The sequence below is a fragment of the Anopheles coluzzii genome, chromosome 2, assembly GCF_943734685.1.
Source record: "Anopheles coluzzii chromosome 2, AcolN3, whole genome shotgun sequence".
NCBI classification, from domain to species: domain Eukaryota; kingdom Metazoa; phylum Arthropoda; class Insecta; order Diptera; family Culicidae; genus Anopheles; species Anopheles coluzzii.
In genome coordinates, this window is record NC_064670.1 from 117,868,762 (window position 1) to 117,896,354 (window position 27,593).

At 45.7% G+C, this 27,593-nt stretch overlaps 2 protein-coding genes across 4 annotated transcripts in view; one reads left to right on the top strand and one right to left on the bottom strand.

Moving 5' to 3' along the window:
- The window catches only part of LOC120952266 (Krueppel-like factor luna), a 273,069-nt gene that overhangs the window by 48,314 nt on the left and 197,162 nt on the right, over positions 1–27,593 (bottom strand). The gene's annotated exons all lie outside the window — the stretch shown is intronic.
- Positions 4,539–7,897, top strand: LOC120952269 (cuticle protein CP14.6-like). The gene is made up of 2 exons (XM_040371508.2): positions 4,539–6,076; positions 6,239–7,897. Exons 1-2 carry the CDS (start codon positions 6,062–6,064, stop codon positions 6,674–6,676), a joined length of 453 nt encoding a protein of 150 aa, XP_040227442.1. The 5' UTR covers positions 4,539–6,061; the 3' UTR covers positions 6,677–7,897.

The window sequence follows — 27,593 nt, forward strand, 5'->3', positions numbered from 1 at the left end:
GGCTAGGTGTTGCGCTTAAAACGCCTCCCTGGGAAGGCGTTAAGACGGTGACGGATTTGATTGTGCGACAGATCTTTGTTGTTGAAGGCTAATAAAATTGCTGGCCAAGCTCTAGTACGAGGACCATGATTGTATCGTTCACTTCCGAGCATAAAAAAGTGCTGGGTGAGTTGAACTTTTTCAATCAGGGGTATTTTCAAGTGAGGTTTGACATTTCGCTGTTCATTTTATGTCAATTATGCGATGTACTAACCAAAAACTTGTGGACTACTATTTGAATAATGTAGACCAATACTGAATATTTGCGTCGATAGAAAGGTAAGCTTACGAATGTTTGATTTTTTTCCCATAGGTTTCATTTATTTTTTCTCGAAAAAGACTGAAATTCTTTACGCATATTATTGTTTAAAATATCGTTAAAAACTATAATTAAGATGTTTTAAGACCACTTACTGAAAATACTGCCTCCCGCATACCTAACTAGAGCGGCGAAGACAAGCTTTTCTTCTGCAGCTACTCGCACCCTTTGCTACCCTCTTCACTACCACGCAAAGAATGTAACGGACATTGACCAAGATAGCCGTGGGTTTAACAAAACCCAATTCTTGCGGTTAAAAGGACATGCACAAGAGTCTTGTTTTGTGTGAGAGGGTTGTTTTTTCAAACACCATATTAGCTCGTTATGGTCTTCAGTAACAGCATGGAAACAGGAGGCAAATAGAAAGGAAGCAAATCAAACGAAACAACTTTAGGTAAGCTTTTCAGGCTATTTGCTCCTCGCATTGCGTTGACACAAGTGACCGAGATAATTTTTTGTGCAATCCCACCGCACCGGGAGGCTTTTTGGCTTTCGTTCTTTTGTCCTGCTGATGCTCCGACGGTCGATGGCTTTTTTATGTTATCTATTATTCAATTTTAAACCACAACGACTAACTTTCGGCAGGCTTTTTGGTGTTTTTTTAAGCGTTTCGTCGAACAGTTTTACACAGCCACAAGTTGGGTCCTTCCGTTGCTATTCACAACAGCAGAAAAAATTAGGATCCTTATCTTCCGGGATCTTCCGGGCAACCAAAACCAAAAAAATCGACTAAAGATCCACAAGGAATGCGCACCAGGGAAGCAGTAATGTGATTATTGCGCAAAGCTACAAACAATCCTTAAATTGACATTAATCTGATTATTCTAAACGATCTCGGCGAGCAGACCTCAAAAGACCTTGCCAGTGTGTGCGAGAGTATACGGTATTGAAATAGGTCGTATGCTCTGCCTCTCTCTGACTCCCTCTGTCTTGCCGTTATCTCAGACAATCATTAAACTGAACAGCTTTAAAAAAGGAACAACCATTGCGTACCGTTTGACATTTCGGAACGCAATTAATCTTGCCGTAATTGAGATGGCCGAATTGCTGCTGCCCTTGTGCCCTCCAATCCAATTATTTTCTTCACCGAACGATTGCACAGAACGCACTTTAACTGTTTGGTCGAAAAGCTATTCACGCCATACTTTGCGCGAAACAATGCTGTCGTTTCTCGCAAAACGGTGCGGATGCTCCATTTCCAACGACATTTAAATTTAGCTGTCGCCACTTCACAGCGAACTCGAAGCTTCGGGCAAAACTTCGGGCGAACAAAAGCAGTCAGCATTTGTAATTGAAATGTGAGCAACCGAAGGGGACGTGTTTGGAGGCGCAACGTCTCTCCCTTCCTTTACAGCAACTCCACCAGTCACGATTGATTGCTCGCGGTGGATGATTTAGATGGAAATCCGCCAACAGTGCCATGCTGTTTGAAGCGGGGCATTTTCCTTTTCTTGATGTCCTGACTTCTGTTGAGCAGTCCGACCACTTCAAGCTCCGGCGCTGGTGAGATGGCAAGAGAAGTAAACGTGTAATTTTTATCCAATCCATCGAGAGTAGGGTCTGGCCATTCCTAAAATTTGCCACATTCCCGGTGAAGCGAAACATTCAATTACAGCTGACCGTCAAAACGAGACGATTGCCCACTCGTTTGTACTGCCAAAGTGCGCTATCGCGATGGGCATAGCGGACACAAGCCCCAACTTTAAAATTGAATGATAATGATAGGGAATTTTGGTGGCCGTTCGACCCGCCCGGGGACACACCGCCGCAGGTAAAGGCAGGCTAGGATCAAAGTGAAATGTCACCCGGCGACAGCGGTTGCCAGCTGCACGGGTCACAATCATCATGGCGGCATCAGCGTTTCAGCATTTTCGCTACGAGTTGCTTCCGGGGCGATTGTGCGACGAGTTGAATTTTCCATCGCCAGGGGGCGCAGGGGGGGGGGGGGGACCGCCACCGTGCACCCGGTGAATGAAATGTGATAAGAAATTTAGTCTCCGGGCATTGTTTGCGGTCGGTGTTTGTTTGCGTCCATCAGTCACGCGTTCCGAGGGTCGGCAAAACGACGGAAACGAAATGAAGCTAAAATCCAACCACCCGAAGGGCACTTACAAACAACGGGGAGGAAAACATGGAAGAGCCGCACAAAAAAGCCCCTAACAAGCAAACGAACTGAAAATCTGTTTCCTTGCCTCTGTTTTTATTTTGTTCTTCTTTGCTCAATGTAACACAAAATGGGCTACAGGGACAAACATCATCAAAACGCAAACTCTTCACCAGCCCCGGGAGCTTCTGGCAGTTCTGGCCAGCAAAACGGAATCAGGGCGCGAGACAAGCCCAGATCAGCAGGCTAAAATCTCATCTCGTGAGGCGAAGCTGTCCTTTTGCGCGGGGCGGGTGACAAAAAAGAATAAAAAAAGAAGTCAAACTCGGTACGCGAAGGGACATCATTCTCATCCACTCGGGAATCAGGTTTGTGTTATCGCGAAAATAGCTTTTCCATTTACCACCGGACAAACAGCGGGCGCTGTCACCCGATGGACGCTGACGCCAAGGACGACGACGACGACGACGACGACAATTGTGATGAAAATGAAAAGCGATGAGATAAATGTGATTAATTTATGCTCGGACCAGAAGACAACAACCGGACACACAGCCGCGGCTGGCTGCGGAATCGTTTGTGCGTTCTTGCGTTGCGTGTAAAAGTGCGCACGGGAACGGTGGGCTAGTGAGTGACAATGGTGGGGGGGGGGGGGGGGAATATTCCGGCCTCCCGCGAACAGTGGTCGTGCGGTTTTGTGATCCAGCGTCCAACTAACACTCCCTTTTCGCTGTCCAGGGGGGGGGGGGGGATCAAATTGGTTGCTGTGGCGTGTTACACTGTCAACCGCAGCAAGCTCGGGCATGCTGGAATCCCGAGCGCACCGAGCGCAAGTGTGGGAAGCTTTTAATCTTTTGCCGCAACTTTCCACCGGAGGCTCGCGTTCTTCCATTGTCGCCCTTCATTCATTAGTCATGCCACTTTTGGGGGAGCTTCATTATCGCATTTAGCGCGTGTGCGAGAGAAAGGGAGAGCGTAAGACCCATCGAAAATTCCGGACCGGGTACAAAACCACTGAACATGGGACATCCATCCATTGCGCAAGGGTTCCCTGCTAAACTTGACTGGCCGAAGGATCCCCCGCAGCATGCGGATAAGCACGACGCGGCATCCCGTCAGTCATGGACGGTGTGACATGGCAACGATTTTTCGGCATTTGGCTGTGCTGGCTAACTGGCCATCATCTACCGTGGGCAGGAGGGCGTATTTGGGTAGCGTTTATAACGCTGATGACACCGTACGCGTACCGGCGGTTAGCAGGGAATTGATGCACTGCTCTGTACTATCCGTCATCCGGGCGTCAATTAGGCGTTTACGGTTTCCAATTGGCGTGTGAGCTGTTGTAATTCGAACGATTGGATTAGATTGTAAATGGGATCGAGGATTGTCCATTTGTGAGTAAATGGTAAATAAGTAATAAGAAATTGTAGTTTTGATAAATGGGACTTTACGTTCTTTTTAAAGTATAAATATTATAGGCACTATCAAGATTTTGGATTATGTTTCCAAAACGTATTGTATTGTGTAATAATTATTTAAAAATAATAAACTAATAATAATTAAAAATATATTGTGTCATATATTCATTTTTGACATTATCTTTAAATCGATAAAAACGATGTAAATTATAACATTGAAAAGCAGTTAAAAGTATTCGCAAAATAAACACAAAAAACCTGTGTAAATTATGTAATAGAGTTCATAGTGTTAAATAAGTTAATAATATGTTGGCCCTATTGGTAAAAGTGAAAATTTTGATGATACCTCATAAATTACTCATCAAAATAAAGGTAACAAATAGAAAAGATAGGAAGTAAGACGTGAAATGAAAGGATATTTTATTCCACAAATATAAAATAGTATTTAACGTAGTTTTTCATCATTTCTCGAAGACATCCCATTTAAAACTAATCATCTGATACAATGAGTAAAATGTAATGTAATGTAATGTAATAATTAACATGTAATTATTTGAATTTAACAATTTCAACATGCACGAAATTAAGTTGAAATTATTTAATAATATAAGATTATTTCTTTTTTTTTAACAATTTACTATTTTTTACAGGTTTCATGAGCAAAAATAGAACCATTTCATATTTAAAATCGTTCGATCACCAATTGAAGCATAACAAACGAATCTTTTGGAGCAAACACTTATCTGAAAATGGTTGCATTAGTAATCTTACGTCTAAATCGTGAGCAAGATAGTACTGATGTCCACCGCCACAAAATACGCAGGTTAATTGCGGTGACCTCAATTTACGCAACACAGGCTCGACAACGACTGTCGTTAACTCACAACGACCTAATGCAACGAACAGCGAGACCTGCCAAGGTTTAGGTCAAACAGCCCGAAACACCAATATCGGTTTGAAACGTGACCGTAAGTGTGAATGTGTGTGTATTAATGTGTGTGTGCATTTCCTGATCTAATGATGAACCAAAATACGGACAGCCGGCCCCGTACCTCACGTCAAACCGGACAGGCGCAAACTGTACGGGGCTTGCGTGAGGCGCTGACATAAATCGGCAACGGACGCACCGACGATATAGAACAGCACTTGGTCCGTACTACAGTGCCCGCTAGCTAGTGGTGCTTCATGCCCTATAGTTGTCAGTCAAACGTCCGCAATCCCTGCCCGAGTTGTGCTGGGTGTTGCAAACGATTCACGATGTAATTATAGCTTTCCGTCCCGTGCCGGCGACCGTTTACTGCTTAATAGGCGTTTTTGGTGCTGTGGCCGTTTCGGGGTGCTGCGGTTTGATGCGAAGATTGCACCCAGCCCTAGGCAAGTTGCTAAGCTCCGCCGTTCTACGCAATCTCTTCACAGTGTGCACAGAACTGACCTTTCTAACGATGTGTCCATTAATATCGTTCAAACGTTGGCAGTTGGACGTGGAAGCACCAAAAAATCTTCCCAAAAAAACAGCCGCACGAAGCCAACGGAGACATTTGGCGAACGGATGGTTCGTTGAACCGAGTGTGGCTCTCCCTCAATGGGGGACTAGATGTGTGTTTTGCAAGAGCAGAAGAAAAAGAATGATGGGAAGCTATAATACCTTTTGATAAATCACACTGACCCACCGTTTCAAGGACGCTTCGTTATCGAACTCGTACCAATACCGGTGGGGGCTCATTTGCATCGACTCCAATTTCGGCGAAGATGACAAACTCTCTCCCGAAAAAAACACGAAAGAAAACAGGCAAGCTTTGTCTACGCCCGCATTTGTTGGTCACACATGCGAATACACGCTATCAAAGATGCGAATGTAAAAGATCAAACATCTCATGTTTTGAATCGCTCTAACTCGTTTGAGAAGAAAAAAAAAAAAAAGCACACACACACACATACGAACGGGCGAATAGATAACGAGATGCATACTGGTGCACTTTTTGTTTGTTCGCGTGTGTGTTGGTCTAAGCTGACTTGCCAAATACTTTCGCTGTCGCCCCTCTGCAGGCAATGCTTTGAATATAAAAGAGTCCTCGGGAGGATTGGTTGTCATCAGTCAGCTGTTTGCAAGTTTACAGTTCAAACGATCTCACCTCACCGGGGACATTCAGCCGAAAGCCGTTCCACAGACAGTCACACAAGATGTATTCGAAAGCGGTAAGAACATCCCATCATCATGGTGCAATCAGGAAACTTTTCCTCGAATCCAGAATTTTGCTTACTCATCGAGGAAGCAACGTTGGGACTGGTTTACCGGTTTTGGTTCTGGTTTGTTTGCCTCCTTATTCTATGAATTCCCCTTTGCCTTCCTTTCTCCAGATCGTTCTTGCCGGGTTCGTTCTCTGCCTTGTCGCAGCGGCACCGCCGAGGAAAGCGGTCCGTGCATCGCCCGGCGGTGGCCCAGACAGTGAAGCCATCGTGATCCAGCAGGACCAGATCATCAACGACGACGGTTCGTACAACTACGTGTTTGAAACGAGCAACGGTATTCGGGCGCAGGCGAGCAGCTCGGACGGTATCCGTACATCCGGGGACTTCTCTTACCCCGCTCCGGACGGTTCCAACATTGCGCTTGTCTACGTGGCCGATGACTACGGTTTCCAGCCGCAGGGAGCTCATCTGCCCGTGGAACCCCCAGCACCGGAGCACGTCATCAAGCAGCTCGAGGACATCCGTGCCAACCCGCCGAACGATCCGGACTTTGATGCTGCCTTCCTGGATTCGGAAATTGCCAGACTGCGGGCGACCCAGGGCTGAGCAGTAGCTCCAACAGGAACGCATTAGTTAGTTAGCGAAATCAACATACTGTCGAAGTAGTGAAATTTTAAACATTTTAATAAAAAAGTGATTGTGTCAAAGTACAAAATTGCAACACGATGCTCTTTCTGCTATAATTAAACATCGCCGAAGCTCACTAGCACCGACATCCAGATAATATCCCAAAGGGCCAACGGGATTTCCCTTTAAAAATCCCATCCCACGAATTCCAGGAACATTCACCACCCGCTCGTGCACTCGAATGTCACAGTGGCATTAATCAACGCTAACCACCGTACTACCTGTATCCTGTGTGTCTGCTAAATGTGTGCCGCACCTTTCGACCAACCACCAACACCAACCGACAGGCATCATGGTTTGAAATTGGAAAGCTATCTTGATCCCGGGACCGCCATCCCCGCCATTCGCCGGAAATCCGAATCATTCTCTCGTGTCCATACCACCAACTGGTGACCCCGTGGTGCCAGCGGGCTCAGCCCTAGGTTTAGCGCAGCCCTTCGGACAGTATCCACACCGAAAACAAGGGGATATTGAAACAGGATATTCACATTACCCCAGGATGTGTGTAGTGGCCCCGGATGGTGCCGTAACCCGTACTGTAGACGAGAGCTCCGATTGGGTCGGTCTGTTCTGATGCTGGCGTACTGTCGATTGGGTCACAGTAACACAACTGGAGCACGTGTGTGTGTGTGTGTGTGGATGTCACTTGTGTATGGCGAGCAATCTGGAGGGAAATCTGGCTAGAGATAATCGATTGTGGAGGATGAAGGGATTCCATCTATTTTTGGAAACCCGAGGTTAATTTCTGTTCCACAAAAGGGAAGCGATGTTTTCTGCTATTCTGCTATTGCTGGTCTTGATGGTACTAATCAATATGAGAGATAGATCTGTTGAAGTAGTTGTAGACTTGATGCATTAGGAGTTATATTGGACAGTTTGAAAGTGTATCAACAGCTAGAAGATTGTGCATATCTTCTTTATTATGAAATATATAAGCAAGAATATTCATTTAAATGAGCTGTTTAGACATTGAAATAGAGCATAATTTTATGGCAAAGTTCACTATGAAGAGACTTTACTTGACTCAAATTGAGACGGAAATGAAATAGAATACAAATTTAGAAGGTTTGAAGGGATTTTATTCAATATTATGCTGCGGCTGAGGCCGTTTATTTGAGTTCTAGGAATCCAAAAATATTCTGAAATTGATGCTATCAGTGCTACCAACAAAATAACGTTAGTAGTCTTAGTAACTAATCTCCCTTGATTTGGAAGGACTTTGATCTACTAACATTATAATTTGACTAAAATATCGGATTATGAACTTAATCTCCATATTTAGTTTGACCGTCTATTCAAAACAAACTTAGAAACAAAATAGACTGGATGAAGGGTTACAGAGATGTTGTTTAGTCACTTGTTTGCGTCTGGACGACCGTGGAGACCATGTGGGAGATGATCCTCAAAGAAAAAAGACCCTAAAATATCCCCCGAACATGGTTCTAGCACCAATATTGAAGAATTGAATGCAAAGCATAGCGATTTTATTATTCAAAGTGGCTATGGTCAAATCATTCAAAAAGGCTTTGTTCCAAGAATATTACAATTTAACGAGTATCTTACTTTCCCAACGAACTTACTTTCACTGCAGTGCACTGTCATCTTCCTCACGCACATTCACCGTCTAAAAGCCTCAACGTGTAACCGTCACTCCATGCTGCTTTTGTAATTTAATTAAACAGGTCCTTCATAACCGTCCAGCAGAGCGAGTGATGCTGACAGCCGTTTATTGCATTACCCGATTGCTAGTAACAAACAGCGTGCTTGCGCACACCTCAGCGCGTTCGACGTGTATCTTTCGGTCGGCGCCCTCCCCCGTTGACAAACTTTTGCCACGAAAGTACACGAACAAATAAAACAATGCAAGAATGCACGATAAAGTGTAACGCCCGAGCACATTAAGCAGAAGCGAAATCAGAGCGAGAGAACAAGTGATTCCTGTATTGCAATGCGCTCAAACTTTTCCCTTCGGTTTTGGAGCCTGTAAACGGTGCCGAGCAACAAAAAAAAAACAACAGGGACGAAAGCGTATTTACCACTATTTTTCATCAGGATTATTTATATCGTACGGTGGGTTTGCTTTGACGATGGGGCGTGCGGTGGAATACAGACCAAACCCATCCGATCACACCAATCCTGCCCTGAAGGCAGCGAAAGGAAACCGCCATGACGGATGGGACAAGAAGGGGCCAGGCAGCATTTTCCGCAGCGTGAATGCGAAACAAAGTATGGAAAGTTTTAATTGGATTTAGGTGGCAAATTTTTGCGAGCCCTGTGTCCTCCCATCCCCTGCGTGGCCGTGTTTTTGCAGTCAATAGTTCTTATTATGCAACAGTGCGCCGCAGAACGGTGCGCCCGGCGCGAAAGGGTTGAGAGCTTGTGGTAGGAGAATGATGGTTGGGCATGTAATTAATTACGAATGATTGTTTTATTTTCAATTTCCATTTACAAATGTTTTAAAGAGCGCCCGGGCGAGGGAACGAGGGTGACTGGAAGATATTTCAGCATCGCAATAAACAGTTGGACGACGGTGTTAATCCTTCATCTGAATAGAGCGTTACACGATCGTTCGTTCGTGTCGCATCGTGACAAACAACCGTACAAGTGGCAACTTTAGCACTACAATTCTGCTCAAACCAGCAACAAACAACAGCAGCAAAAATCGAATGAATTTTCCCTTCTTATTTCAACACAAATTACTTTCTACTCGAGATTAATAAACTGGCCCTGGTACGAAGAAGTCGGTAAACAAGGACCGCTCGAAACGTAAGATGGAAATAGTGGTGTCGGTGCGTTCGTGTGCTCAAGCAGCTGAAGATTTCAATTACGATTGGCAGTTTCGATTATCTTTGACTCTTCACAGTGGTGAAATAAATCTTTACCACTCTGATCCGCTTCACGCTCCGCAACAACAGCAACAAAATGCTGTTATGCGGTGCGATGTGATGCCCAAGCAGACAGCAGCAGCAGATCGAAGGGGGGAGGGCAGGGATGATGATGATGATGGGGAGAGGAAAAAATCTTGCGGAAAAGATTTTCCAGCGGAAAAAATCGATATGCCGCTTGTGCGAGGCAAAGGAGATTCAAATCTCACTGACAAGCGCGTTGGCAAGCGGAGCCGAGCGGTTCATCGTTTCGGTTCAAACGATTCCCGTTCTGGCCGGTGTTGCCATAGCGCGCGCTCAGGAAAAGCTGGCTGGCAGCATCCTCCTTATGAAGGAATAAAATATATACTGCAGAAGAAAGGCAAAAACACATACACACACACACACAAATAGAGGGAAAAATACGGACGGATCGAAACCAAAATTCTTAACATGACGCTTCAAGACGGCACAGCGAAAGAAGCAGCACATCGGTGGTTCGAAAATCATGTTACATCTCGTTCGTATTACCATTTACAAGATTGTAGTTATGTTCACTTCCGTCTTCTTATAGCAGCTCTCGTCTTTCGCCCCCCACTCACTCCAGTGATAAGCCAGCACTTGGGGGATGGAACGGCGGGAGGGTGAGTGTATTTTTCGAAGTCATTTTTCCATCTGACACAACCTTCCCGTCTGCATCGCTCTAGCGAAACAACAGGCAGGAGGGAAAAAAGTCTGGAATTGGCTGTCAGGGTATGCCGGCGAAAGCTTTTCCCTGCGCAGCGTGTAGAGATAAAAGACGGACTCGGTGGGTAAGTGTGTTGGTGTGGCTCGGTATCTCTTTTAAGGCCAGCCTTGCCGTCATGCCGTCTGTTCTGAGGAGGACGCTCGATCGGAAAGGGCGCTCTCGGCACAGCCCAAGAGAAGGAAAGCAAGCAAAGCGCACAGTGCAAAGCACGGCTAGGAAATGAATGAATAATAAATGGATGTGTAGCAGCACACACTCACAGGATACGCTCCTTCAAAAGGAACTGAACCCGAATTTCGTTCAACGGACAGAAAGAAACCTTTCAGACTGCGCCAAATGCAAACGCCAAACATCGGTATCGAGCAGGTCGGTGAAAAAAAAAAACGACACCGGAACGACTAAAAATCCGGACCGTGTGGGTTGCCGTTTCCGGTGAAGCCTTGCGCTTGGCCCCTTGCCGCAAGCTTTCGGTTACTGTTACTTTCCCGACTCAGCAAACAAGAAGTAACGCACCAAAACCCATTCCCGGTGTACGTTACTTAACCGGGCACGGTCTGCTGTGCCTCGCCCTTTATGTTTGGTCTACCTTTGCGCTTCAAGCGAGATGATTTTCGGATGGAATTTCGTCGAAGTGCCAAAGCGAAGCCTCCCGTTGGCACCGTTCGCGTGTGTGTGTGTGTGTGTGTGTGTGTGTGTTTACGTTTGTTTCGATGCTGCTTTCTGTAGAATTGTATCTCAATTTATGCTCATTTTGAAGGCAAACGTCCTCATTCTGGGCTGGATTGAAGCGGAAAGACAACAACAACAGAAGCTGCAAACAATGGCTCGGTAGCTGTCGGCACGCCGTACCGAGCATTATGTCAATAAATTTAACATATTACTCACGACAAAACGCTCCCGGATGGCACTGTAGCTTCTTTTCCCATCCCACACAAATCACTATGGTGAATAAATACGGTGACGATGGAAAAGGTTAAATTGAATTCATCACTGGGAGGAGAATACAGAAAAAAAACGGTACCCAAGTGCTAGGATGGCATGCGATTGGGAACAGAAGCTTAAGCTTTTACGAATAGAAGATGCTTGCCGGGCAGGATTGAAGCTCCGAAAGCTTGAATCAATTTAAGGATATTGAGCCTGAAATAAAGGGTACTTCTTTATGCGTGTATGTGTGTTCTTGTTTTCGAATCTGGTAGCTAATAACAGTAACAAGGTGATTACAATTTCAATGCATTTTCCGGGCTCACTTTCCAGCAAAGTCAGCACGAGCCAAAGTCACCAGTAAGGGAGTGCGCGTGGCGCACTAGATCACACACAGTACACTGTTCGGTGAGACTAGCTCTATAAGCTCTTTCTAAGTCTTAACTACCAGTTTTCGAGAGGCTTGTTAGTTAAGATATTCAATGCTCGATTCACTGCAACCCTCGACTTCACTGCAGCAGAAGCTCAATCGGAACCGGTCGGAATGCATCTTTCCCAGAAATTGACGATATGTGTGCATGCAATCTGAAGCCCGTTACCACTACCCTCTAAGCCCGAGTCACGCAGGGGTTTCCTCGGCCTTGTCAAGGGAAATGCTTACGGGTATTCCCAGGTCTAAGCCGATTAGAGATAATCAAAAGTCAAGCAATGTTTACCTCACTGCACCGGTACCGGCACCATCAGGTTGCCAGCAAACATACTGGAGCAAAGTGGAAGTAAAAGTAGTGCCAGCGCAGAGAGCGGTTGTGATGCGAAATTCCTGCCTGGATTCTCCCGAATGTCTATTCTGTGGGTGTATTATTGCTTTTTGATCTTTTTTTCAATTTCTTTTCTTTTCGTTGCTAACGTCCACTACCAAAGAAGGATGCCTCTCGATGGAAAAGGAGTGCTTTAAAGGATCTTCCTGGAGATGCCTGAAGACGACCTTACCGATTCCCGGTTGTTAGGTCGTCAGGTGGAACTAAATCCTGTTACCGTGTGCGTCCGTCGCACCTAAAGCGAAAGGTGTATCGATTTTACGGCTTTAGTTTGGACTGGTTCGGTTAGGACAGCCAATGTCAGTGGTTGATAATTTATTGAACCTTCATCAAACCAGTCGATCAGTGACTGAAGCAATTCTCCGGATGTAGTAAGTAGCATTAGCTTCGGGTTTTGGGTTAGACCCTAGACGTTGCCCTGGATTCTGAACGAAAAGGGGGGGGGGGGAAGGCTCATAATCAGTTGCCCATATGGTTGGCGACGGTTAAGGAGCAATGGTTTTATGAATCCCAAAACGGGATTAGTAGAGAAGATTTACTCAAAAGCAGTTGTGAGAAGGTCCTGGTGAAAGGTTAACAACAAGCTCAAGAACAATCTGATGAATTTCCAATTAACCTTCTCACTGTTATTTTTTACGCATGATAATGCTTTCTTCTGTTAGTTTAAGCCTGTGGTTTGTTATAATTAATGTAGACTTAACAAGAACGCTTGTTTCAATGACTCATTTTGACATTGAACATCTTTTCACAACAAGCGCCAATTTAATCAACAAAACATTCTGCCAACTTGTCCCAATCAAAAGAGTTCACTTTGTGTGACGTTAAGTGCACTCTTTGATTACCCAATTCGGGCTTTCCCTCATCAGCTTGATGTTGCAGCTTGTTCTCGCTCCCATCCACAAAACAACTCCCTTTCAATCACAACATCCCTTTGCAAAGGAAAAGATCCGTCAACCGAGCGCCTTTCTCTAGTCTCGCTCCCCAGTTCCGTATGTTCTTCACCCTCGACCGGCCGAGAGTGCAATGGATGCGCCCGACAGTGTGCCAGTAGTAGTAGTTGAAGAGCTTAAAAGGTAATAACCATAACAATTCCCGGACTTGCATCCCTCCATCACTTCCTTCGTTTTCCAGCGAAACGGAGACCGAGACTGCGTGTGGAGGGAGAGATTCTGTCGAAGCTTCTCCATGCTGAGTTATTGCAAAAAGCTTCCCGGTCTATCTCCATCTTCGGAAACCACTCACAACCATAATAATACTCTCTGTCTGTGTGTGTGTGTGTGTTTCCCGGAGAGTCTCTAAAATGTGACGATAGCGTGAAACGATTCGTGAATCACTTCCCAATAAATACAATACGAGCTGGTGGAGCCAATTCTCGGGGCTGACGCAAAGTGTCCGACCATGACGATACCCGACGTCGTTCCGAGCTCACCAAACGGAACGCTTTTATAGCTTGCCTCCCCCTCCCAGGACGAAAGCTCTGTCCTACCGGTACGGTACACAAACACACACATACACACTATCGCCGGCACACTCTCGGGCATCCCGAAAAACTACGCCACCGGGGAGGAAAACTTGTGTAAACATCAGTTTTTATTGTGGATTAAATAGACTTACAAAAATGATACTTTAACGATGTTTACCATTAAATTTGATGTTGCTCTGGCGGTGCGAAGGGCACGAAGTGTCTCATCAGTATGGAAGAACCTTCCATAGTGGCCATGCACGGGGGCAAAGTGGTCGGGAACAGCATTTTGGGATGTTTTTACTACACACCGAGCGCATCCAATGCGTTGCTTAAGTGAAGCATCCTCGTTTTACAGGGTACAAGTCTGGGTGAGAACTGTGAAAGGCAGATGGCAATCGGCACAAGCCACTCCCTGTATATGTGTGTCACGACCATGCGTTCGATTGGAAAACGTTGAAAGTGCGTTCCAGTTGATGGTCGTTTCAGTTGAAATCACTTTTCACCAGCCTTTCGGCTACCAGTTGTAATGGGAAACGGTACGGTACGGCCAGTGGAGCAGGATTCTCCGGTCTCGGATCATTACCGAACAAGTAGAGATGACATTTTGTCGAAAGAAATCATATTCCCAAGCGTGTTGGTGAGGTCCGAATGGTCCGATTGCAGGGCCCAGTCGTTGAAGTGCAATTTCACTGCTTTTGCTACGCCATATTGGTGCTTTTATTGCCCAGAATTGCTTCCCGGGGTTTAGGTTTGGGTGAAGGGCAGCAGGAAATGGTTTGATGTTGAAATTTTGTCTCTTCTGAATAGTAGTACCAACACGAAAAGAACCTGAGGACAACTAATGACTAACTATTGAACCTAGTGAACCGTTTCGGCACTCGATTGAACAGCCAGTTCGAACATGATTGAGCCGGGGCGTACATACAGAGTTGCGGGTTTTACAAGCCCCAACATGATATGCCCGTTTCCCGGTGGCAAACCAGCAAAAGCAATGACAAAGTTTGCTGATGATGTCGTAGCAATTTTGAAATTGTTGTCGAACACACGATCGTGGTACGTTGTCTCCACCACGTCTCGCCGAATCGGATAAGCATTTGTCCAACACTAAACGATGTTGATTCACCGTGTGTATCCCCCGAACGGCTTTATCGACATAGGAACGCTCCAAATCCGGGCACCTACCCTAACCTGCATGCAGCTTCAATGTGTAACGGACAACATGAAATTACCTCCCAAGTCACCCTGGATATGATACATCATCTGTTTTGCCCCACTCCCATCTCTTTGTGTGAGCTCTGGTGAGCTTATAGCCTACGCTGAACGTTGGCTGTGTGTCGTTTAACGAACGTCTCAAGTCCGCACGGACGCATGAACCCCTGGTCACACATACCTCGGATCGTGATTCGGATGACTCGGTATCTCCGTACCATGTGGGATACATCGGATGCAAGCATTTTATGCACACCGAGTGGAAGCTGCGCTTCCTTCTTGAATGCCATACCAATATATTGCACCTCGGTGCACACAGCATCACCTCGGACGTGGTAAGGTAGAACGTTGTGCACACGAATTTGTGTGGAGGATGGTTAAAATCCGCAAACGTGTGCACCGGTACCTGGTAGAGATTAGAGTGAGTTTTTCTTTTTTGTAACGGTGTATTGTTAGCTTTTTGGCTAAAAAGCAGATATTCTGTTTTGAGAGCACCGTGGTACCAGCAACTCCAATACACGTTTCAGAAGCGATTTAATGGTCAAACTATTATGCGCTCCTGTAAGCGCCACCATCTGACAGCTGTCAGATTTGACAGATGTAGAGCGTGGTGGATGTTGCTATTTGCTACCAAAAATGTCTCATTTCCCCACAAGTGCCAATCGGTGTGGGAATGTGAAAACCCCTTCCACGGGTTGTATTTGAAGCACTTCAACTTCTCCAAAATGCCACACAGACACCCAACCACCTGGGTACAATCCAATGCGCCGCCGTGTGCCAATAGCCTCAGGTAATGTCTGAAAGTCAACTCAGGTGCATTACAGCGGGTTTCCGGCTTTTGCTACGGTTTTGGTGGAGTTTTTTTTTCTTCCCCCGATCCTTACTCCCCATCTACAGTTCGCACCACACCGCTATTGTAGCAGAAATGTGAGCTGCGAGTTTAACATAGTTTGCATCGGAGAGGGTGGCTATTGAGACGGCTGTCGCAGCTCTTGCGCTCATCCGGTTTGGCGCGGGTTTAGGTACGTTCCTCCTGTAAGGATGTTAACGATGTCAAATGTGCCACACACGGGGAGTGGAATAGCTGACAGTGCGGGGAAAAGTCTCGCACGGAAGTACGCCCAACCCTGCCAGCAGCAGGGACATCCACCCGTTCGCATGAAGAGGTACGCGGTAGGCGCGACATGTGCAAACTTAGTTACCGGTCCCTTAGTAACGTTGGGTCGCAACACGCGCACCCATCCTGTCCTGGCCCTCGCATCCTTTTTGGGGGAACAAAGGCCAACGCGTACCTTTATGATCCGTGGCTCCTCGCAAACCGCTCCGGGCGGTTTGGTTGGCTTTTATCGCACGTTAAATGGAAGGATGATGATGATGATGATGGTGGTGGTAGAACAGCGAGACACGGTGAAAATTGCACCCTGCACCCCGGGAATGTGTCACTCGGCAACTTCTCGCACACCCAAACACTATCTCACTCTTGCGATAGTAGTGGAGGGCGGTAGTGGTAGAACAAGGAAGGGATGTTATTTGTAGATAAAATGTAGAAAATATTTTACAAAAGCCAGCCGGAGGCGTTTTTGTTCGGTTTGCTTTGGCGGGAGAGCATTCCCTTTTTTTTTTAGGTAGAAAGTCCTACTCCTGCAGTGTAATACATTCCACCGACATACACATACACACGGACACAAATCGGACGAGTTGCAAGGTATGGTGGTATTTTAGGAGAGCGAATTTTCGACATTTTCCAGCATCGACTCCATGTTACATGCGATGGGCTGTGGAGCGTTTTCTGGTCGCTCCCCGCGGCAGTTCATGTGAAACGGTGATCCAGGCGACGGGCTGAACAGCTTTGAAACGGGTGAACAATCTCGCAAACGGCGATGGCGTGCGTGGCTTGGTGGTAATGATAAGTGACATATTGTGGATGACTTTTGACATTTACACTGTTATCGCACGGGAAGGCACAGAACGACACGCTTGGCAGGCGAGCGTTTGGAGTTATTTTTTTTTAACCTTTTTCGCCTTAAATTTCCCACCCCTTAACGCTGGAGATTATTTTTATAGCGAAACTATTCCAAAAATGAGAAGCTGCTTGGGATTTACATCAAAGTTGGCTAAGTAATTTTAGCGAAAATCCTCCTCTCTCTCTCTCTCTCTCTCTCTCTCTCTCTCTCTCTCTCTTCCCGAAAATAGCTCAACCGAACCTCGTTGGACCCATCCACAAGCATCTATTGAAAAAGAGAGTTAATCCAATTCCTCGCATGCTGCTTTACCTCGTCTGGTGGATGTCTACATCGAGAAGAAGAAGAAGAAGAAAAACCCCCACACGAACCAGGAAGACCAAAATACACTCCACACTCATGCGAATCAAAACGCCCCGTTAGTCCCAATTCACCTCGTTGGAAGCCGAGTCTGTAGGCCACAACACCCGGTGGCCGGTGAATAAATTTGAATAATCAGCTCAAACTGGCAAACCGACCACCGGCTAGACGATGATAACGAGTGCATTCGTCGTCGTCGTCGTCGTTCATGTTGTCATCGTTGCCCGTGAGCGGAGGACTGTCCCGAGTGGGTGATGCAATTGGTTTAAGGTCATCGTCGTTGTCGTGGCCGTCCCACCGATTGGACTAAACTGGTGCATCCGAAAGAACGCTCGACTGTGTATTGAGATTAGTGGAGCAAACCATTATCATCATCGTGCACAAATTTGGGGATTGCTTTTTTGTTTGTTGGGGAAAGCAAAAGTAGGGTTTGGCGTGATTTTTAAACGCATAAACTAATTTGCTGAAGATCAGAGGAATGATTATGCCCCGCCTGTAAGGTATTGTTTTTTTTGCATCCACTTTGCTTTCGTACAGAAAACCCAAACCCAAACAAATGGATTAAATTACAAAATTTCTTTTTTGCTTTTTCGTTTAATCCGGACGGCATTTTTTCTTACTTTGCCGGCTCGCGAAACATGACCCGTGGGGGAGGGTTTCCAGTTTTCCACACTCGTGGAAATTAATCTGTGCATCCTTTCGCCCGAGGTGAGGACCGTTCACGGGTTCACGCAGGGATAAAATGCAGAATTTCAATCCAAACCAAGCCCGGACCGTGGTCGAAGTCATTGTTGAATAAAGAAATTTGCCCCCACTTCCCTCCACCCATTGCCCTATCGTACAGCTCTCTCACTCCTTGGGTCGTACGCCACTCGGTGGGTGGAAAAGGGTTCGTTTGGTTGTGTTCTTTTTTTTGGTGTTTTCTTCCCCGACAACAAGTCCGGTGCTTGGGCGGGAATAGATTTTCCTTCGCTTGAACAACATCATCACCATTTCAGCTTGTTCAGTTTCATGGTTGAGGGAGGCTCATGCTTCCTCCTTCACTGGTGCACCCAACGGCATGATAGTTACCTGCAACGATTGGAAAAGAGAGAGAGAGAGAAAAAAGTGTGTGTGAGCAGATTGGAACAAAAAGCAGGACAAAAAACAATGATGTAATCCAAAAAAAAGTATATGACCCGGTACAAGATAGACAAAGCGACGGGTACGACAAAGGATAAAAAACAGGTGTTCCTTGCCATACGGTATTGCTTTCATGTCACGGGAGGAGGAGTTTGTGTTGAATTCTTGCTCGTTTGTATGCTCCCTTTCTCCCCCGGAGGTGGAGTGTGTTGCGGTCGACTTATGCATGTTAATTTATTCGCAAAATTTTAATTATTCATGCAAAAAGGGACCCCCGGTGCAAACGAGCGACCGAGCGAGGTTGTTAATAACAGTTTGACAAGTTTCTTCTTCGCACGCTTCATAATCTACTTTCTGCCGGTGCCGGCGTTGTGTTTGTGAGCTGCTCTAACCCGGGGGATGTAATTTTAAATTCTAATCTGTGAAATTGAAGTATTGGTAATGGTAATGGGGAGGAAAATTACTCGTCTCTATTACAGAAAGGATCCACTCTGGGGGAGGGAGGTTTCCTTAGAGCAGTAAGCCGTGCACGAAGGCGAGGATTTTTAGTTTTTGTCTGAGTGGATGGCAGAACAGCACACACTAATGCCAAGATGAAAAGTTCATTCACAGCATTTTTCAGATCAACCATTAGACTGTGTACGATAAAAAATGTTTTCATTAAAACTGTCATTTAAGCGTGATTGAAAACGTTGACTGTCATTCCTAAAGAAATGCTTCGAAAATGTTTTGATAACACTTGAATGCGACAAGTCACCATTTTTGCTAGGCATTTCTCACGTGAATTTTGTCTTACAACTTGAATTGCCAACATGAAGAATGGTTTGAATTTGGTTACTTTGAGGGCTGAGATGGGTTGATTGACAGACGACCAAGATAAGCCCCAAGCGGCTCTTGGGAATTATGCATCAGACCAGAAGCATGCTGCTGCTCCTTTGGTCTTAATACTTTGCTGACATTGATCTGTTCTTCACTTCCATGGGAAGCTTTAATTGTCATTCAGACTCAAGCAATTTGCTTCCTACGTTTTTCTGCATTGATGTACACAACCTTGGTTTAGAAGTAAGATATCAGTAAATTACACAGTCCAATAGTCATTTCACTGATTACTGTTCACATATTTATATGTCCACATATTCTTTCCTCTAGACACAAGGAAATATTGTATTCTCTCTGAAGAATCAACTTTTATTTTGAATTTAATGTTCTTCGATTTTCCCTCGCTAACAAGCCATGTCTTCCAATGTGTCCTATTAGAGAAACAACTCTTCAAAGCAACAAAAAGGCATCGCTTTGTAACAATCCATCGAAAGTAAATAAAATTATAACCTTCCCGTAAAAATTCGCTTCTCATTCATGGCCATCCGTCCCAAGAGCAAACATTTCCCGAAACCCCTCCTGGACCAACCTGAAGGGCTAATGAAATATTCGTCCCATACCAGCACAGCCATACACTCCCCATCAGCGGGCAATTGAATTTGAACAAAGTTCCTACTTTGAAGCGACTTTGTTCAGCGCGTGAAACCAGTCCGAAGGCGAAGCAGTCCGACATGATCCTGGGGTATTTATAAGGCGACCATCTCTTCGTGTACCTGTCAAATGCACACTCACACAGGCCTGGCTAACAGAGCGGCCCCTGGCGGCGGCGGTGACGTCGGCTGCCATCCAAAAAGCTTCCCCGGACAATCTGCCCCACGAAAACATATCAACAATGATGACTTTTCGAATCGCACCATTGACTTTAATCCAGTTTCAGTGAATGAAGCAAATCAACTAAAGTCAACCGGCGGTACGTACGACCCACCAGCACCAGCCCCACCGCACAAATCCCAGCGTGAGCAACTCCCAACGGGGAGAGTTGGCACGACATGAAAAGCATTAGAACACTGCCCGGAACAAGGACGACGCGGAGGGAAAAAGTTTGGCACTGTCGACTCGGTGGGGCAGGGAGAATGTAGCAAGGGAATGCGAAAACACAATGTTATTTTCTTTCCTTATCCTTATCCTTACCACCGGTCGTCCCAGACCAACCCTGGTCCCGGGAGGTTGTTCCCTTCCCGGTCCCGCACACCGGGAGGGAGGAAATTTATTTTCATTTCAACTCCGGCAGCGCTGAACATTCCACACGTTTCCTGGTGCTGCCCAAAATCCTGCTGCCTCGGGAGTAAAAGGTGGCCACACTTGGTGCGCGTGTGCCATGTACAGTGTACTGTGCGAGCGTGTGTGTGTGTTTCCTTGTGCTCGCTCCCACCACCGACCGCCCAGCACCAGCTGGCTGGCAAAGCTTCGGTTCGTAAGATGAAATCTAATGAAGTGAAACATTCTCCGTTTCCTTATGTCCGGCCAGGGCAACAGCAAGAAAACCCCTCACAAGGAAGCGCCACACCGAGATCCCAGCCGCGTACCCGGCGAACAAAGAAACAAACAGTCCCCAAAGAACTGCAAAGGGCACTACTACTGGTCGGCGGAAAAACAAACGAGTCGGCGGGGTGGAGGGGGGGGGGGGGTGGCCAAGTACATATTTTTACCGCCACTAAAAAGCCATTCGTTTTGTGTGCCAGCACAGAAATATTACATTCCGTTTTGGAGCAGAGCGCACGTCTCGGTGGTTCGCTCTTTGCTGCACTGCTGCGATTGTGTGTTTTCACCCCAACCAGCGTTACTGGATCGAACTGAAGACAGGCTGCCCTAAACCTTGCGCAGGAATCTTTCCGAACCGGGAAATAATGTCCATCGTCAGTGTGTGTGTGTGTGTGTGTTTTTTTTTTTTTGTTGGAATCGAATTGAAAACAGATTGAGTTAAGAGTTACTTTTCCCAAGCGCTTCCCTTGCTGGTTGAGAAAAATGGCAGTGATACCAGGTCCGTACGGGTAACAACCTTGTTCGGCATTTCCCCGAGGTCAGAAAGGTGGTTGCCATCACGTTGTCTGCAAAACAGTCCTTTGAGGAAAGTGTCAGCAGTGCGAGCACGGGAAATGAAAACAGTTCCAGCCCCGTTTAGGTAAAACCAAACATTTCAAACAGCTCAACACAAACATTTGACTAATGTTACCAGGCAGTTGACAAGTAAGGAAGTTTCTAACCTTTGGTCGGGGAATTAAAGGTAAAACAGACAAGGTTTTGTGGACAGGAACATCCACACTTTGGGTCTTTATGTGAGGTCGTTAAAAAGGAAACGGTGTTTAAGCGTTGGACAAGCGCTGCAGTGGTTGGAATGGTTCAATCATGAAACAACATTTGGGTCCAGATTGGGTTTCCAATGAGTACATTTGATGGCTGTTTGTTAAAATATTTCTTTTGGCATCTTCGGAGATAAGTTGTGGAATACTTTAAACATCCATTACTGTTGTAAATGGGAGTGTCACTGAAAGAATCGGACCGAACCGTAAAAAAGGCTAGGAGGTTATCTAAAACATAGTACTGGCCCTCAATGGGACATGTGTAATTGGGAATTTGGAGATTTGTGATGACTATTTTAATGTTGTTTTAATGAGTTCTGATTTATGACGAATTAATCCACCTTTTTAATCTGTTAGTTTTATAAATTACGCTCTGTGATTAAACTTCACTATGTTGTTCCGAAACTTTTTCATAAAATATGACAAACAAACCACCACTCGTAATATCCACCTTAACCTTAACAGTCATAAACAAAAAAATACAAATCCCACATAAAGCCATTGATTCAAAGTACGTACAGTTCTCACACCATTTGCTCTGCTGTAACAAACTTCCATTAAGATCGCGTTAAGATGGACGCCGTTTTAAACCCATCGTTCCGGGGAAACGTTTTTCCAACCTTTCCGACCGTTTCCCTTTTGCCCGCTGGAAACTCTCTCGAAGCAGAAAATTGTAACAATTCAACGGCACCAAAGCACAATACTGTCCTGTGTTGCCAACTGTCCGGAGACAGCAACCCGACAGTTTTGGCTCCAGACCACTGTTGAAATTTGTTCCCCGGAGTTTTGCCATCGTACGCTTGTGTTTATCGCAGCTATGGCTATGTAGGAATGCAGAGTGTACAGCACCAATATTATTATCACCCAAAATCTTGCTCGATGCAGACCGAACTTTGTCAACCAACAGCAACAGAATGATCACATTCACACACACAGAAAATCACGTTTAAACGAGGAACAGTTTGAAACGGAACAAGGGAAAATCCATTCCCGGACATCCGGGAGGTGTGAAATAAAATTTAAAATTTTACGATTATCTTTCCTATTTGTGTTGGGCGTGTGTGTGTGTGTTTGTTTGTGGTGTGATTTCGAATGTGTTTAACTTTTTCCATTAAATTTGCCAAACTATGCCAGATTTTGGGGCACACCAATTGAGCCCTCTAAAGCCCATTTCCCTGCGAAACGGGACCAATTACTACAAATCAAAGCGCTTTTAATTGGGCGAGCTTTGGAAAATGTTATTACAAACAGACCTTTTTTCCTTCCAGAGCTTTTTCACCAGAAATATATTTCCCTGCACTGAAAACGCACCGATTGCCCAACTGTATCGATCAATCAGAACATCAGGGCAGGCCTTCTGTTCCGATTTTACGCCACATCAAATACGCTACACGGTACGGTAACAAGGAAAATAAGCAATATTTGCACAGTTCACATTTATCGATCGTAGGTGTATACGTTTGTTTATCTTGTGTGTGAGTGGGTGCGTGTGTGGTTGTATCTTTTTTGTTTTGTTTTACTCTCTCATTTTCAGCCCACACGCACACAATACCTCACCATACAATTTCCACTTTTTGTTTTGTTTTTGCACAAACCCTGAACTTTTCCATACACCTTTTTGGGTTCAGGTTTCGGGATGTATATATGAGTGTGTGTGGCTCGGGGGTTGGATTATGTACATATTTTTAAAGATAATAATTCGCCGAAAAACATGCCGATAATAATAATTTTCCATCCGAATGTGGTTTTGGGGAGCGCAGAGCGTAGAAAGGATGAGCAGTGTTTCGTTTGTGGGCACCATCGATACCGGTTGTTATTGTTATCGAAGGGGTTGGGGTTCGGTTCCAGCCGTCGGCCGTTGTGCTAGACCGGCCAGCAATGAGCAGCAAGTGTATCGTGCGGTGACAGGCCTGACCGGGATCCCATCGCACTGGTTGCATACGGTACACGCGGTGGTGTGGAAAAAAGGAAGCAAAGCTAGCTCTAACAGATGGACAAGAGTACCATAATGTGTGTGTGTGTGTGTGGTGATGCTGTGCAAATATTTGTATGGTAGATATAATGAAAAAGTGGGCCCGGTGGTCTGCATGATGAAAAGGGACTGGTTAGTTTTGATTTGAGGCTAGGGCGAGTGTTTCGTTTAGGTAACAACGATGATACGGGTAAGTGCAGATCTCTACGGCTCGTGTGCTTCACTGCATGTTCTATATACGGTTATGCTGATGTTCGTTTTGCGACAACGAACACAACGGGTTTGAGGTATTGAGGATGCTTTTAACGCTGAATGTAGCTGTTGAAAGTGATCAAGATAATTTTTGCAATAGACATTTATAGCTGTGTAATTAAGGTTCTAGCCATGTTCATTTGAACCCTCATATTTGAATAAAATTTGTTACACAGTTTTTGTGGCGATGGTTGTAATTATTCTTCAGAGTTCATTTACATTCTTTCGATTAAAATGCTGCTTAAAACATACCAAAAAAGACTGTAATAGTCGTACATTCAGTACATTTGTAAAAAATAAGCACATAATTGCATACATTTAGGCGTAATCGCTTTGAAAGCGCTAAAATATGAGGAGCTTTAAGATTTTTTTCTTATTTAATACTACAATTACTTTAACCAGTGCATAATCTTTGCTCAAAACATTGAAAGGAACTAGGCCAGCTGCTTTATCGCTCACAGCAAAACAAATTCATTGGCAGCAAAGTGAGAGCGTCCGCAAACCCCAATCCATTGTCATCGCTTGTTATTCATAAGGTTCCTTCTAATAGCCGAGAAATTGAATCCAATAATTTTACTTCACTCTTTTCCAGCCAAAAACACATACTAATTTAGTCCCCCGCCAAGCCACGACACTGTTGATGCAACCGTTCCGTCGTTTCTACACTTTCCCGCCGCCCCCGTTTCGACGCTAATCGCAAAAAAGACCTTAACCAACTCAGCAGTAGCCGCGACGGTAGCAGAAAGCTCTTACCATTCTTTGTCTTTGCTTTGCACCACACTTCTCAATGGTTGGCTCTAATTTTCTCCAACTTTCCCGAAGTGAAACTGAAACGCTTCCACCGCACCTTCTTCGCCCCCACCCGGGGGGGGCAAACCTCTCAAAACAAATTAACGCGACCGGTGTCGTTCGTTCGTTCGCTCGTAAACAAACCGGCCGAACCGTGGCACAAAGCGAACTCGTGTTCTGTCAACAGCCAAAGTCAAAGCGTAAGAGCTGTTGAAAGAATGTAGCTAAATATGCTTAGTGGATGTAAAACAGTTAGGGAAAGTTTGGCCTCGCCGGAGCGCGCGCGCTCGCTTCGTTCACTGCCAAATCGTCGTCTTTGTCGCTTCCGTTACAGCAGGGAGTAGTCCGTTTATTATTATTTTTTGCCGCTGCTTGTAAGAAGCTTTCGGAGCTTTGTTGTTGTTGCAGCCCTGGCCCTGTGAAGATCAAGTATCACAGCTGTGCCTTTTCAAAGGCAGAATGTGTTTTGTCTGGTCTGCCCTCCTCTTCCTCGGGCGAACGCAAACTTTTGCCCCACCAAAAGCTGTTTCGTTTGAATTGTTCGCGCACTTGCCAGTGCGGAGAGGGGCAAAACGGAGCTGCCTAAAGAAAAGAACCGCTTGTGCGTGTGCGTGCGCGTGAAAGAGTTTCGGTAATGAAAGGTGAATCGTTTCATAAATATAGATAGCTGATAACCAACCGGCCTTCCGGTGGAAATCGCTTTAATCCAATACGCGCGCGGTGGTGCTGCGTGGAGGGCCCACTTGCCGAGACTGTTGAATTTTTCATACATTTTTCATAGCCGCGAGCCAGCCGGAAAATTTTTGCGTGGAAAATGCGCACCACTGAAGGAAGGAAGGTCACATTTTCCACAGGCCCGAAACAAGCCGAACGAAACCAGCCAACGAACACTCGCAAACCCGTTGCCGCGATGTACCGTTGATAACCCTGGGTCGTCCTTTTTGTGACTTGAAGTGTCCTTTTGATAGTAAGATTCAATTATTTTCCCATTGCCTGGTCGCTGCTTGAGCTGTTTTCCGAGAATGACTTTTGGCGGGGCCGAAAGTTTCGATGTCCATTTCCCGGGCCCACTCGTTTCGCTTTGGTGCGTGAGTTAAAGCGATCGCACAGCCGTCGATAGCGAATGTGCGAATCGGTGGAAGGAAATGGGACCGCTTTGCAGAAAAAGTACGATAATTTTCGGGCATGGACAGGACACACACACACACATGCACTGGTGCGGTGCTGGTTTGTGCTACTGTCAGCTGTGTTTAGTCGCCCAATCACGTATGGGAGGATTTTTCCATCGTCGTGGACGCGTTGGTGTTAATGTTTGCGCTCGATTCCCTACATTTAGGCGGGACGGAAATTGGAGAAGGTAGGACCAACTTGGCGTTTTTTTTGTTCCTTCAGCTTCAAGCGGCCACTCGGATCATGAGCATGTTTTCAGCACATTACCAGCACCTTTACGCTTGCACATTGACACGCTGGCGTCGCATTTGACGCAATTTCGTTTCGTGCCGTCCCCATTTGTGCCCCACTTTAACGGGCTGGGCGGAGGTTACGGTTACGGGATGGCTAATGGGTATCGCTCCTGATGGGTTTGGTAGGTTGGACCGTGTGTAATGGCACGGCGAACGGGATTAGAGCATAGGAGGGCAGGATGAAGCAGGATGCTGCAGGCAGCAGGAATTGTTTCCGGTGGTCGTGCCGGGCATTTTCTGGCCCTCCTAAGCACGGCATATTTACGGCCAAAATCGTTGTTTTTATTGCACGCAATGGGGCAATGGATAGGGGGAGGGGGGAGGGAGGAAATGATTATGTGGCCAGATTAGGCACTGATAGATATCACGTGATGCTGCGCACTGTACGGTGATGGCATAATATAGTGTGAAGTTACGTATTTTTCTAAGCCGCTTTTTGCACAATAGATTTGTATTTAAGAAATGTTGCACAATTGAATTAACACTTTAAACAAAGGTTTTCTACGAGCAGAGCCCGTTTTGTTCGGCCCAAAACCGCTCCGAGCCTTTGTGTCCTTTGTTGTAAATACTTTCTTCTTCCTCCCCCCCCAACTGCTCGCAGCCGTTACCGTTGGCAAGGTGTGAAAAGTTCGCCCGGAATTTTCTGTAACTGGATTTCATCCGCTTAATGAAAATGAACGCACAAAACGCAAAGCAGCACAAAAAAGAGGCCCTGCGTACAGCGTAATAAGCTCTTTAGCGGGAAGAGCGGGAGGGCGTCTGTGGCCGAAAATAAAATAACAAAAAGCACGTGGGGGGAAAAAGTAACTCTTTCAGCATTTCCCAATGGGAAGCTGCTTTCCGGCTCGCTCGCGGCTGGCACAGGAAAATTATTTTCCTCTTTCCCAAGCAAAAAAAACCCTCAAAAACACAGCAGCAACTTGAACTCCTTTGGGGGCAGCAGCACCAGAGCACTGGGAAGCGAAATTTGAAGCAGAAACTTAACACTGGCACACCAACACTCGGCCCGTGTTTGTGTTGGTGCTTGGTATTGACCGTTCCGCATTTTTTCCCCCGAAAAAAGCGACGCTAAAGTGCAACTCGCTGAAAAAGTGAAACTGAAAGTGGATTACTATACATAAAACAACAGACCAGTGGCACCTCCGGGGTGGCCATGTTCCTCCCTTTCTCCACCTTTCTTTCTTTCTCTCCTTGCTTATTGCTGGAATGTTACGCAAATAATGCTGCTACGCACAATCAGCCCACAGTCCAAGTCGAAAGGTTGCAAACGACGGACTGATTATGAACCCAAGGGAAGGGAAAGGGCTGCGCGTTCAATGTTGACAGAGCGCGGCTAAAGAAAACATTTTCCTGCGGCACTTCGGCTTAGGCGCACGTGCTGTGGGAAGTCAATCAACCCGAAAGGTGTACAAAGGGTGCGTTTTTTTCCTAAGAAAGAAATTGGCTTTGGCAATAAGCCGAGAAAAGGATTGTTTGGAATTGAGAAATCAATTCCATACAAAAGTGTAACTCGTAGATGACAACATTGCGTCAACATTTTAATTTGGAAAATAACTGAAAAAGCAAGCTTCCTTTATTCCAAAACCGAGCATATGTAGACTGTAGATACAATAGATCTAGATACTGCAAGACAGCAACATCGTATGGCACAACATACTGTAAAGCGCAATTTATCTGCCCCGTACTCGGTCGGTGTGAAGTGAATCCCATTCG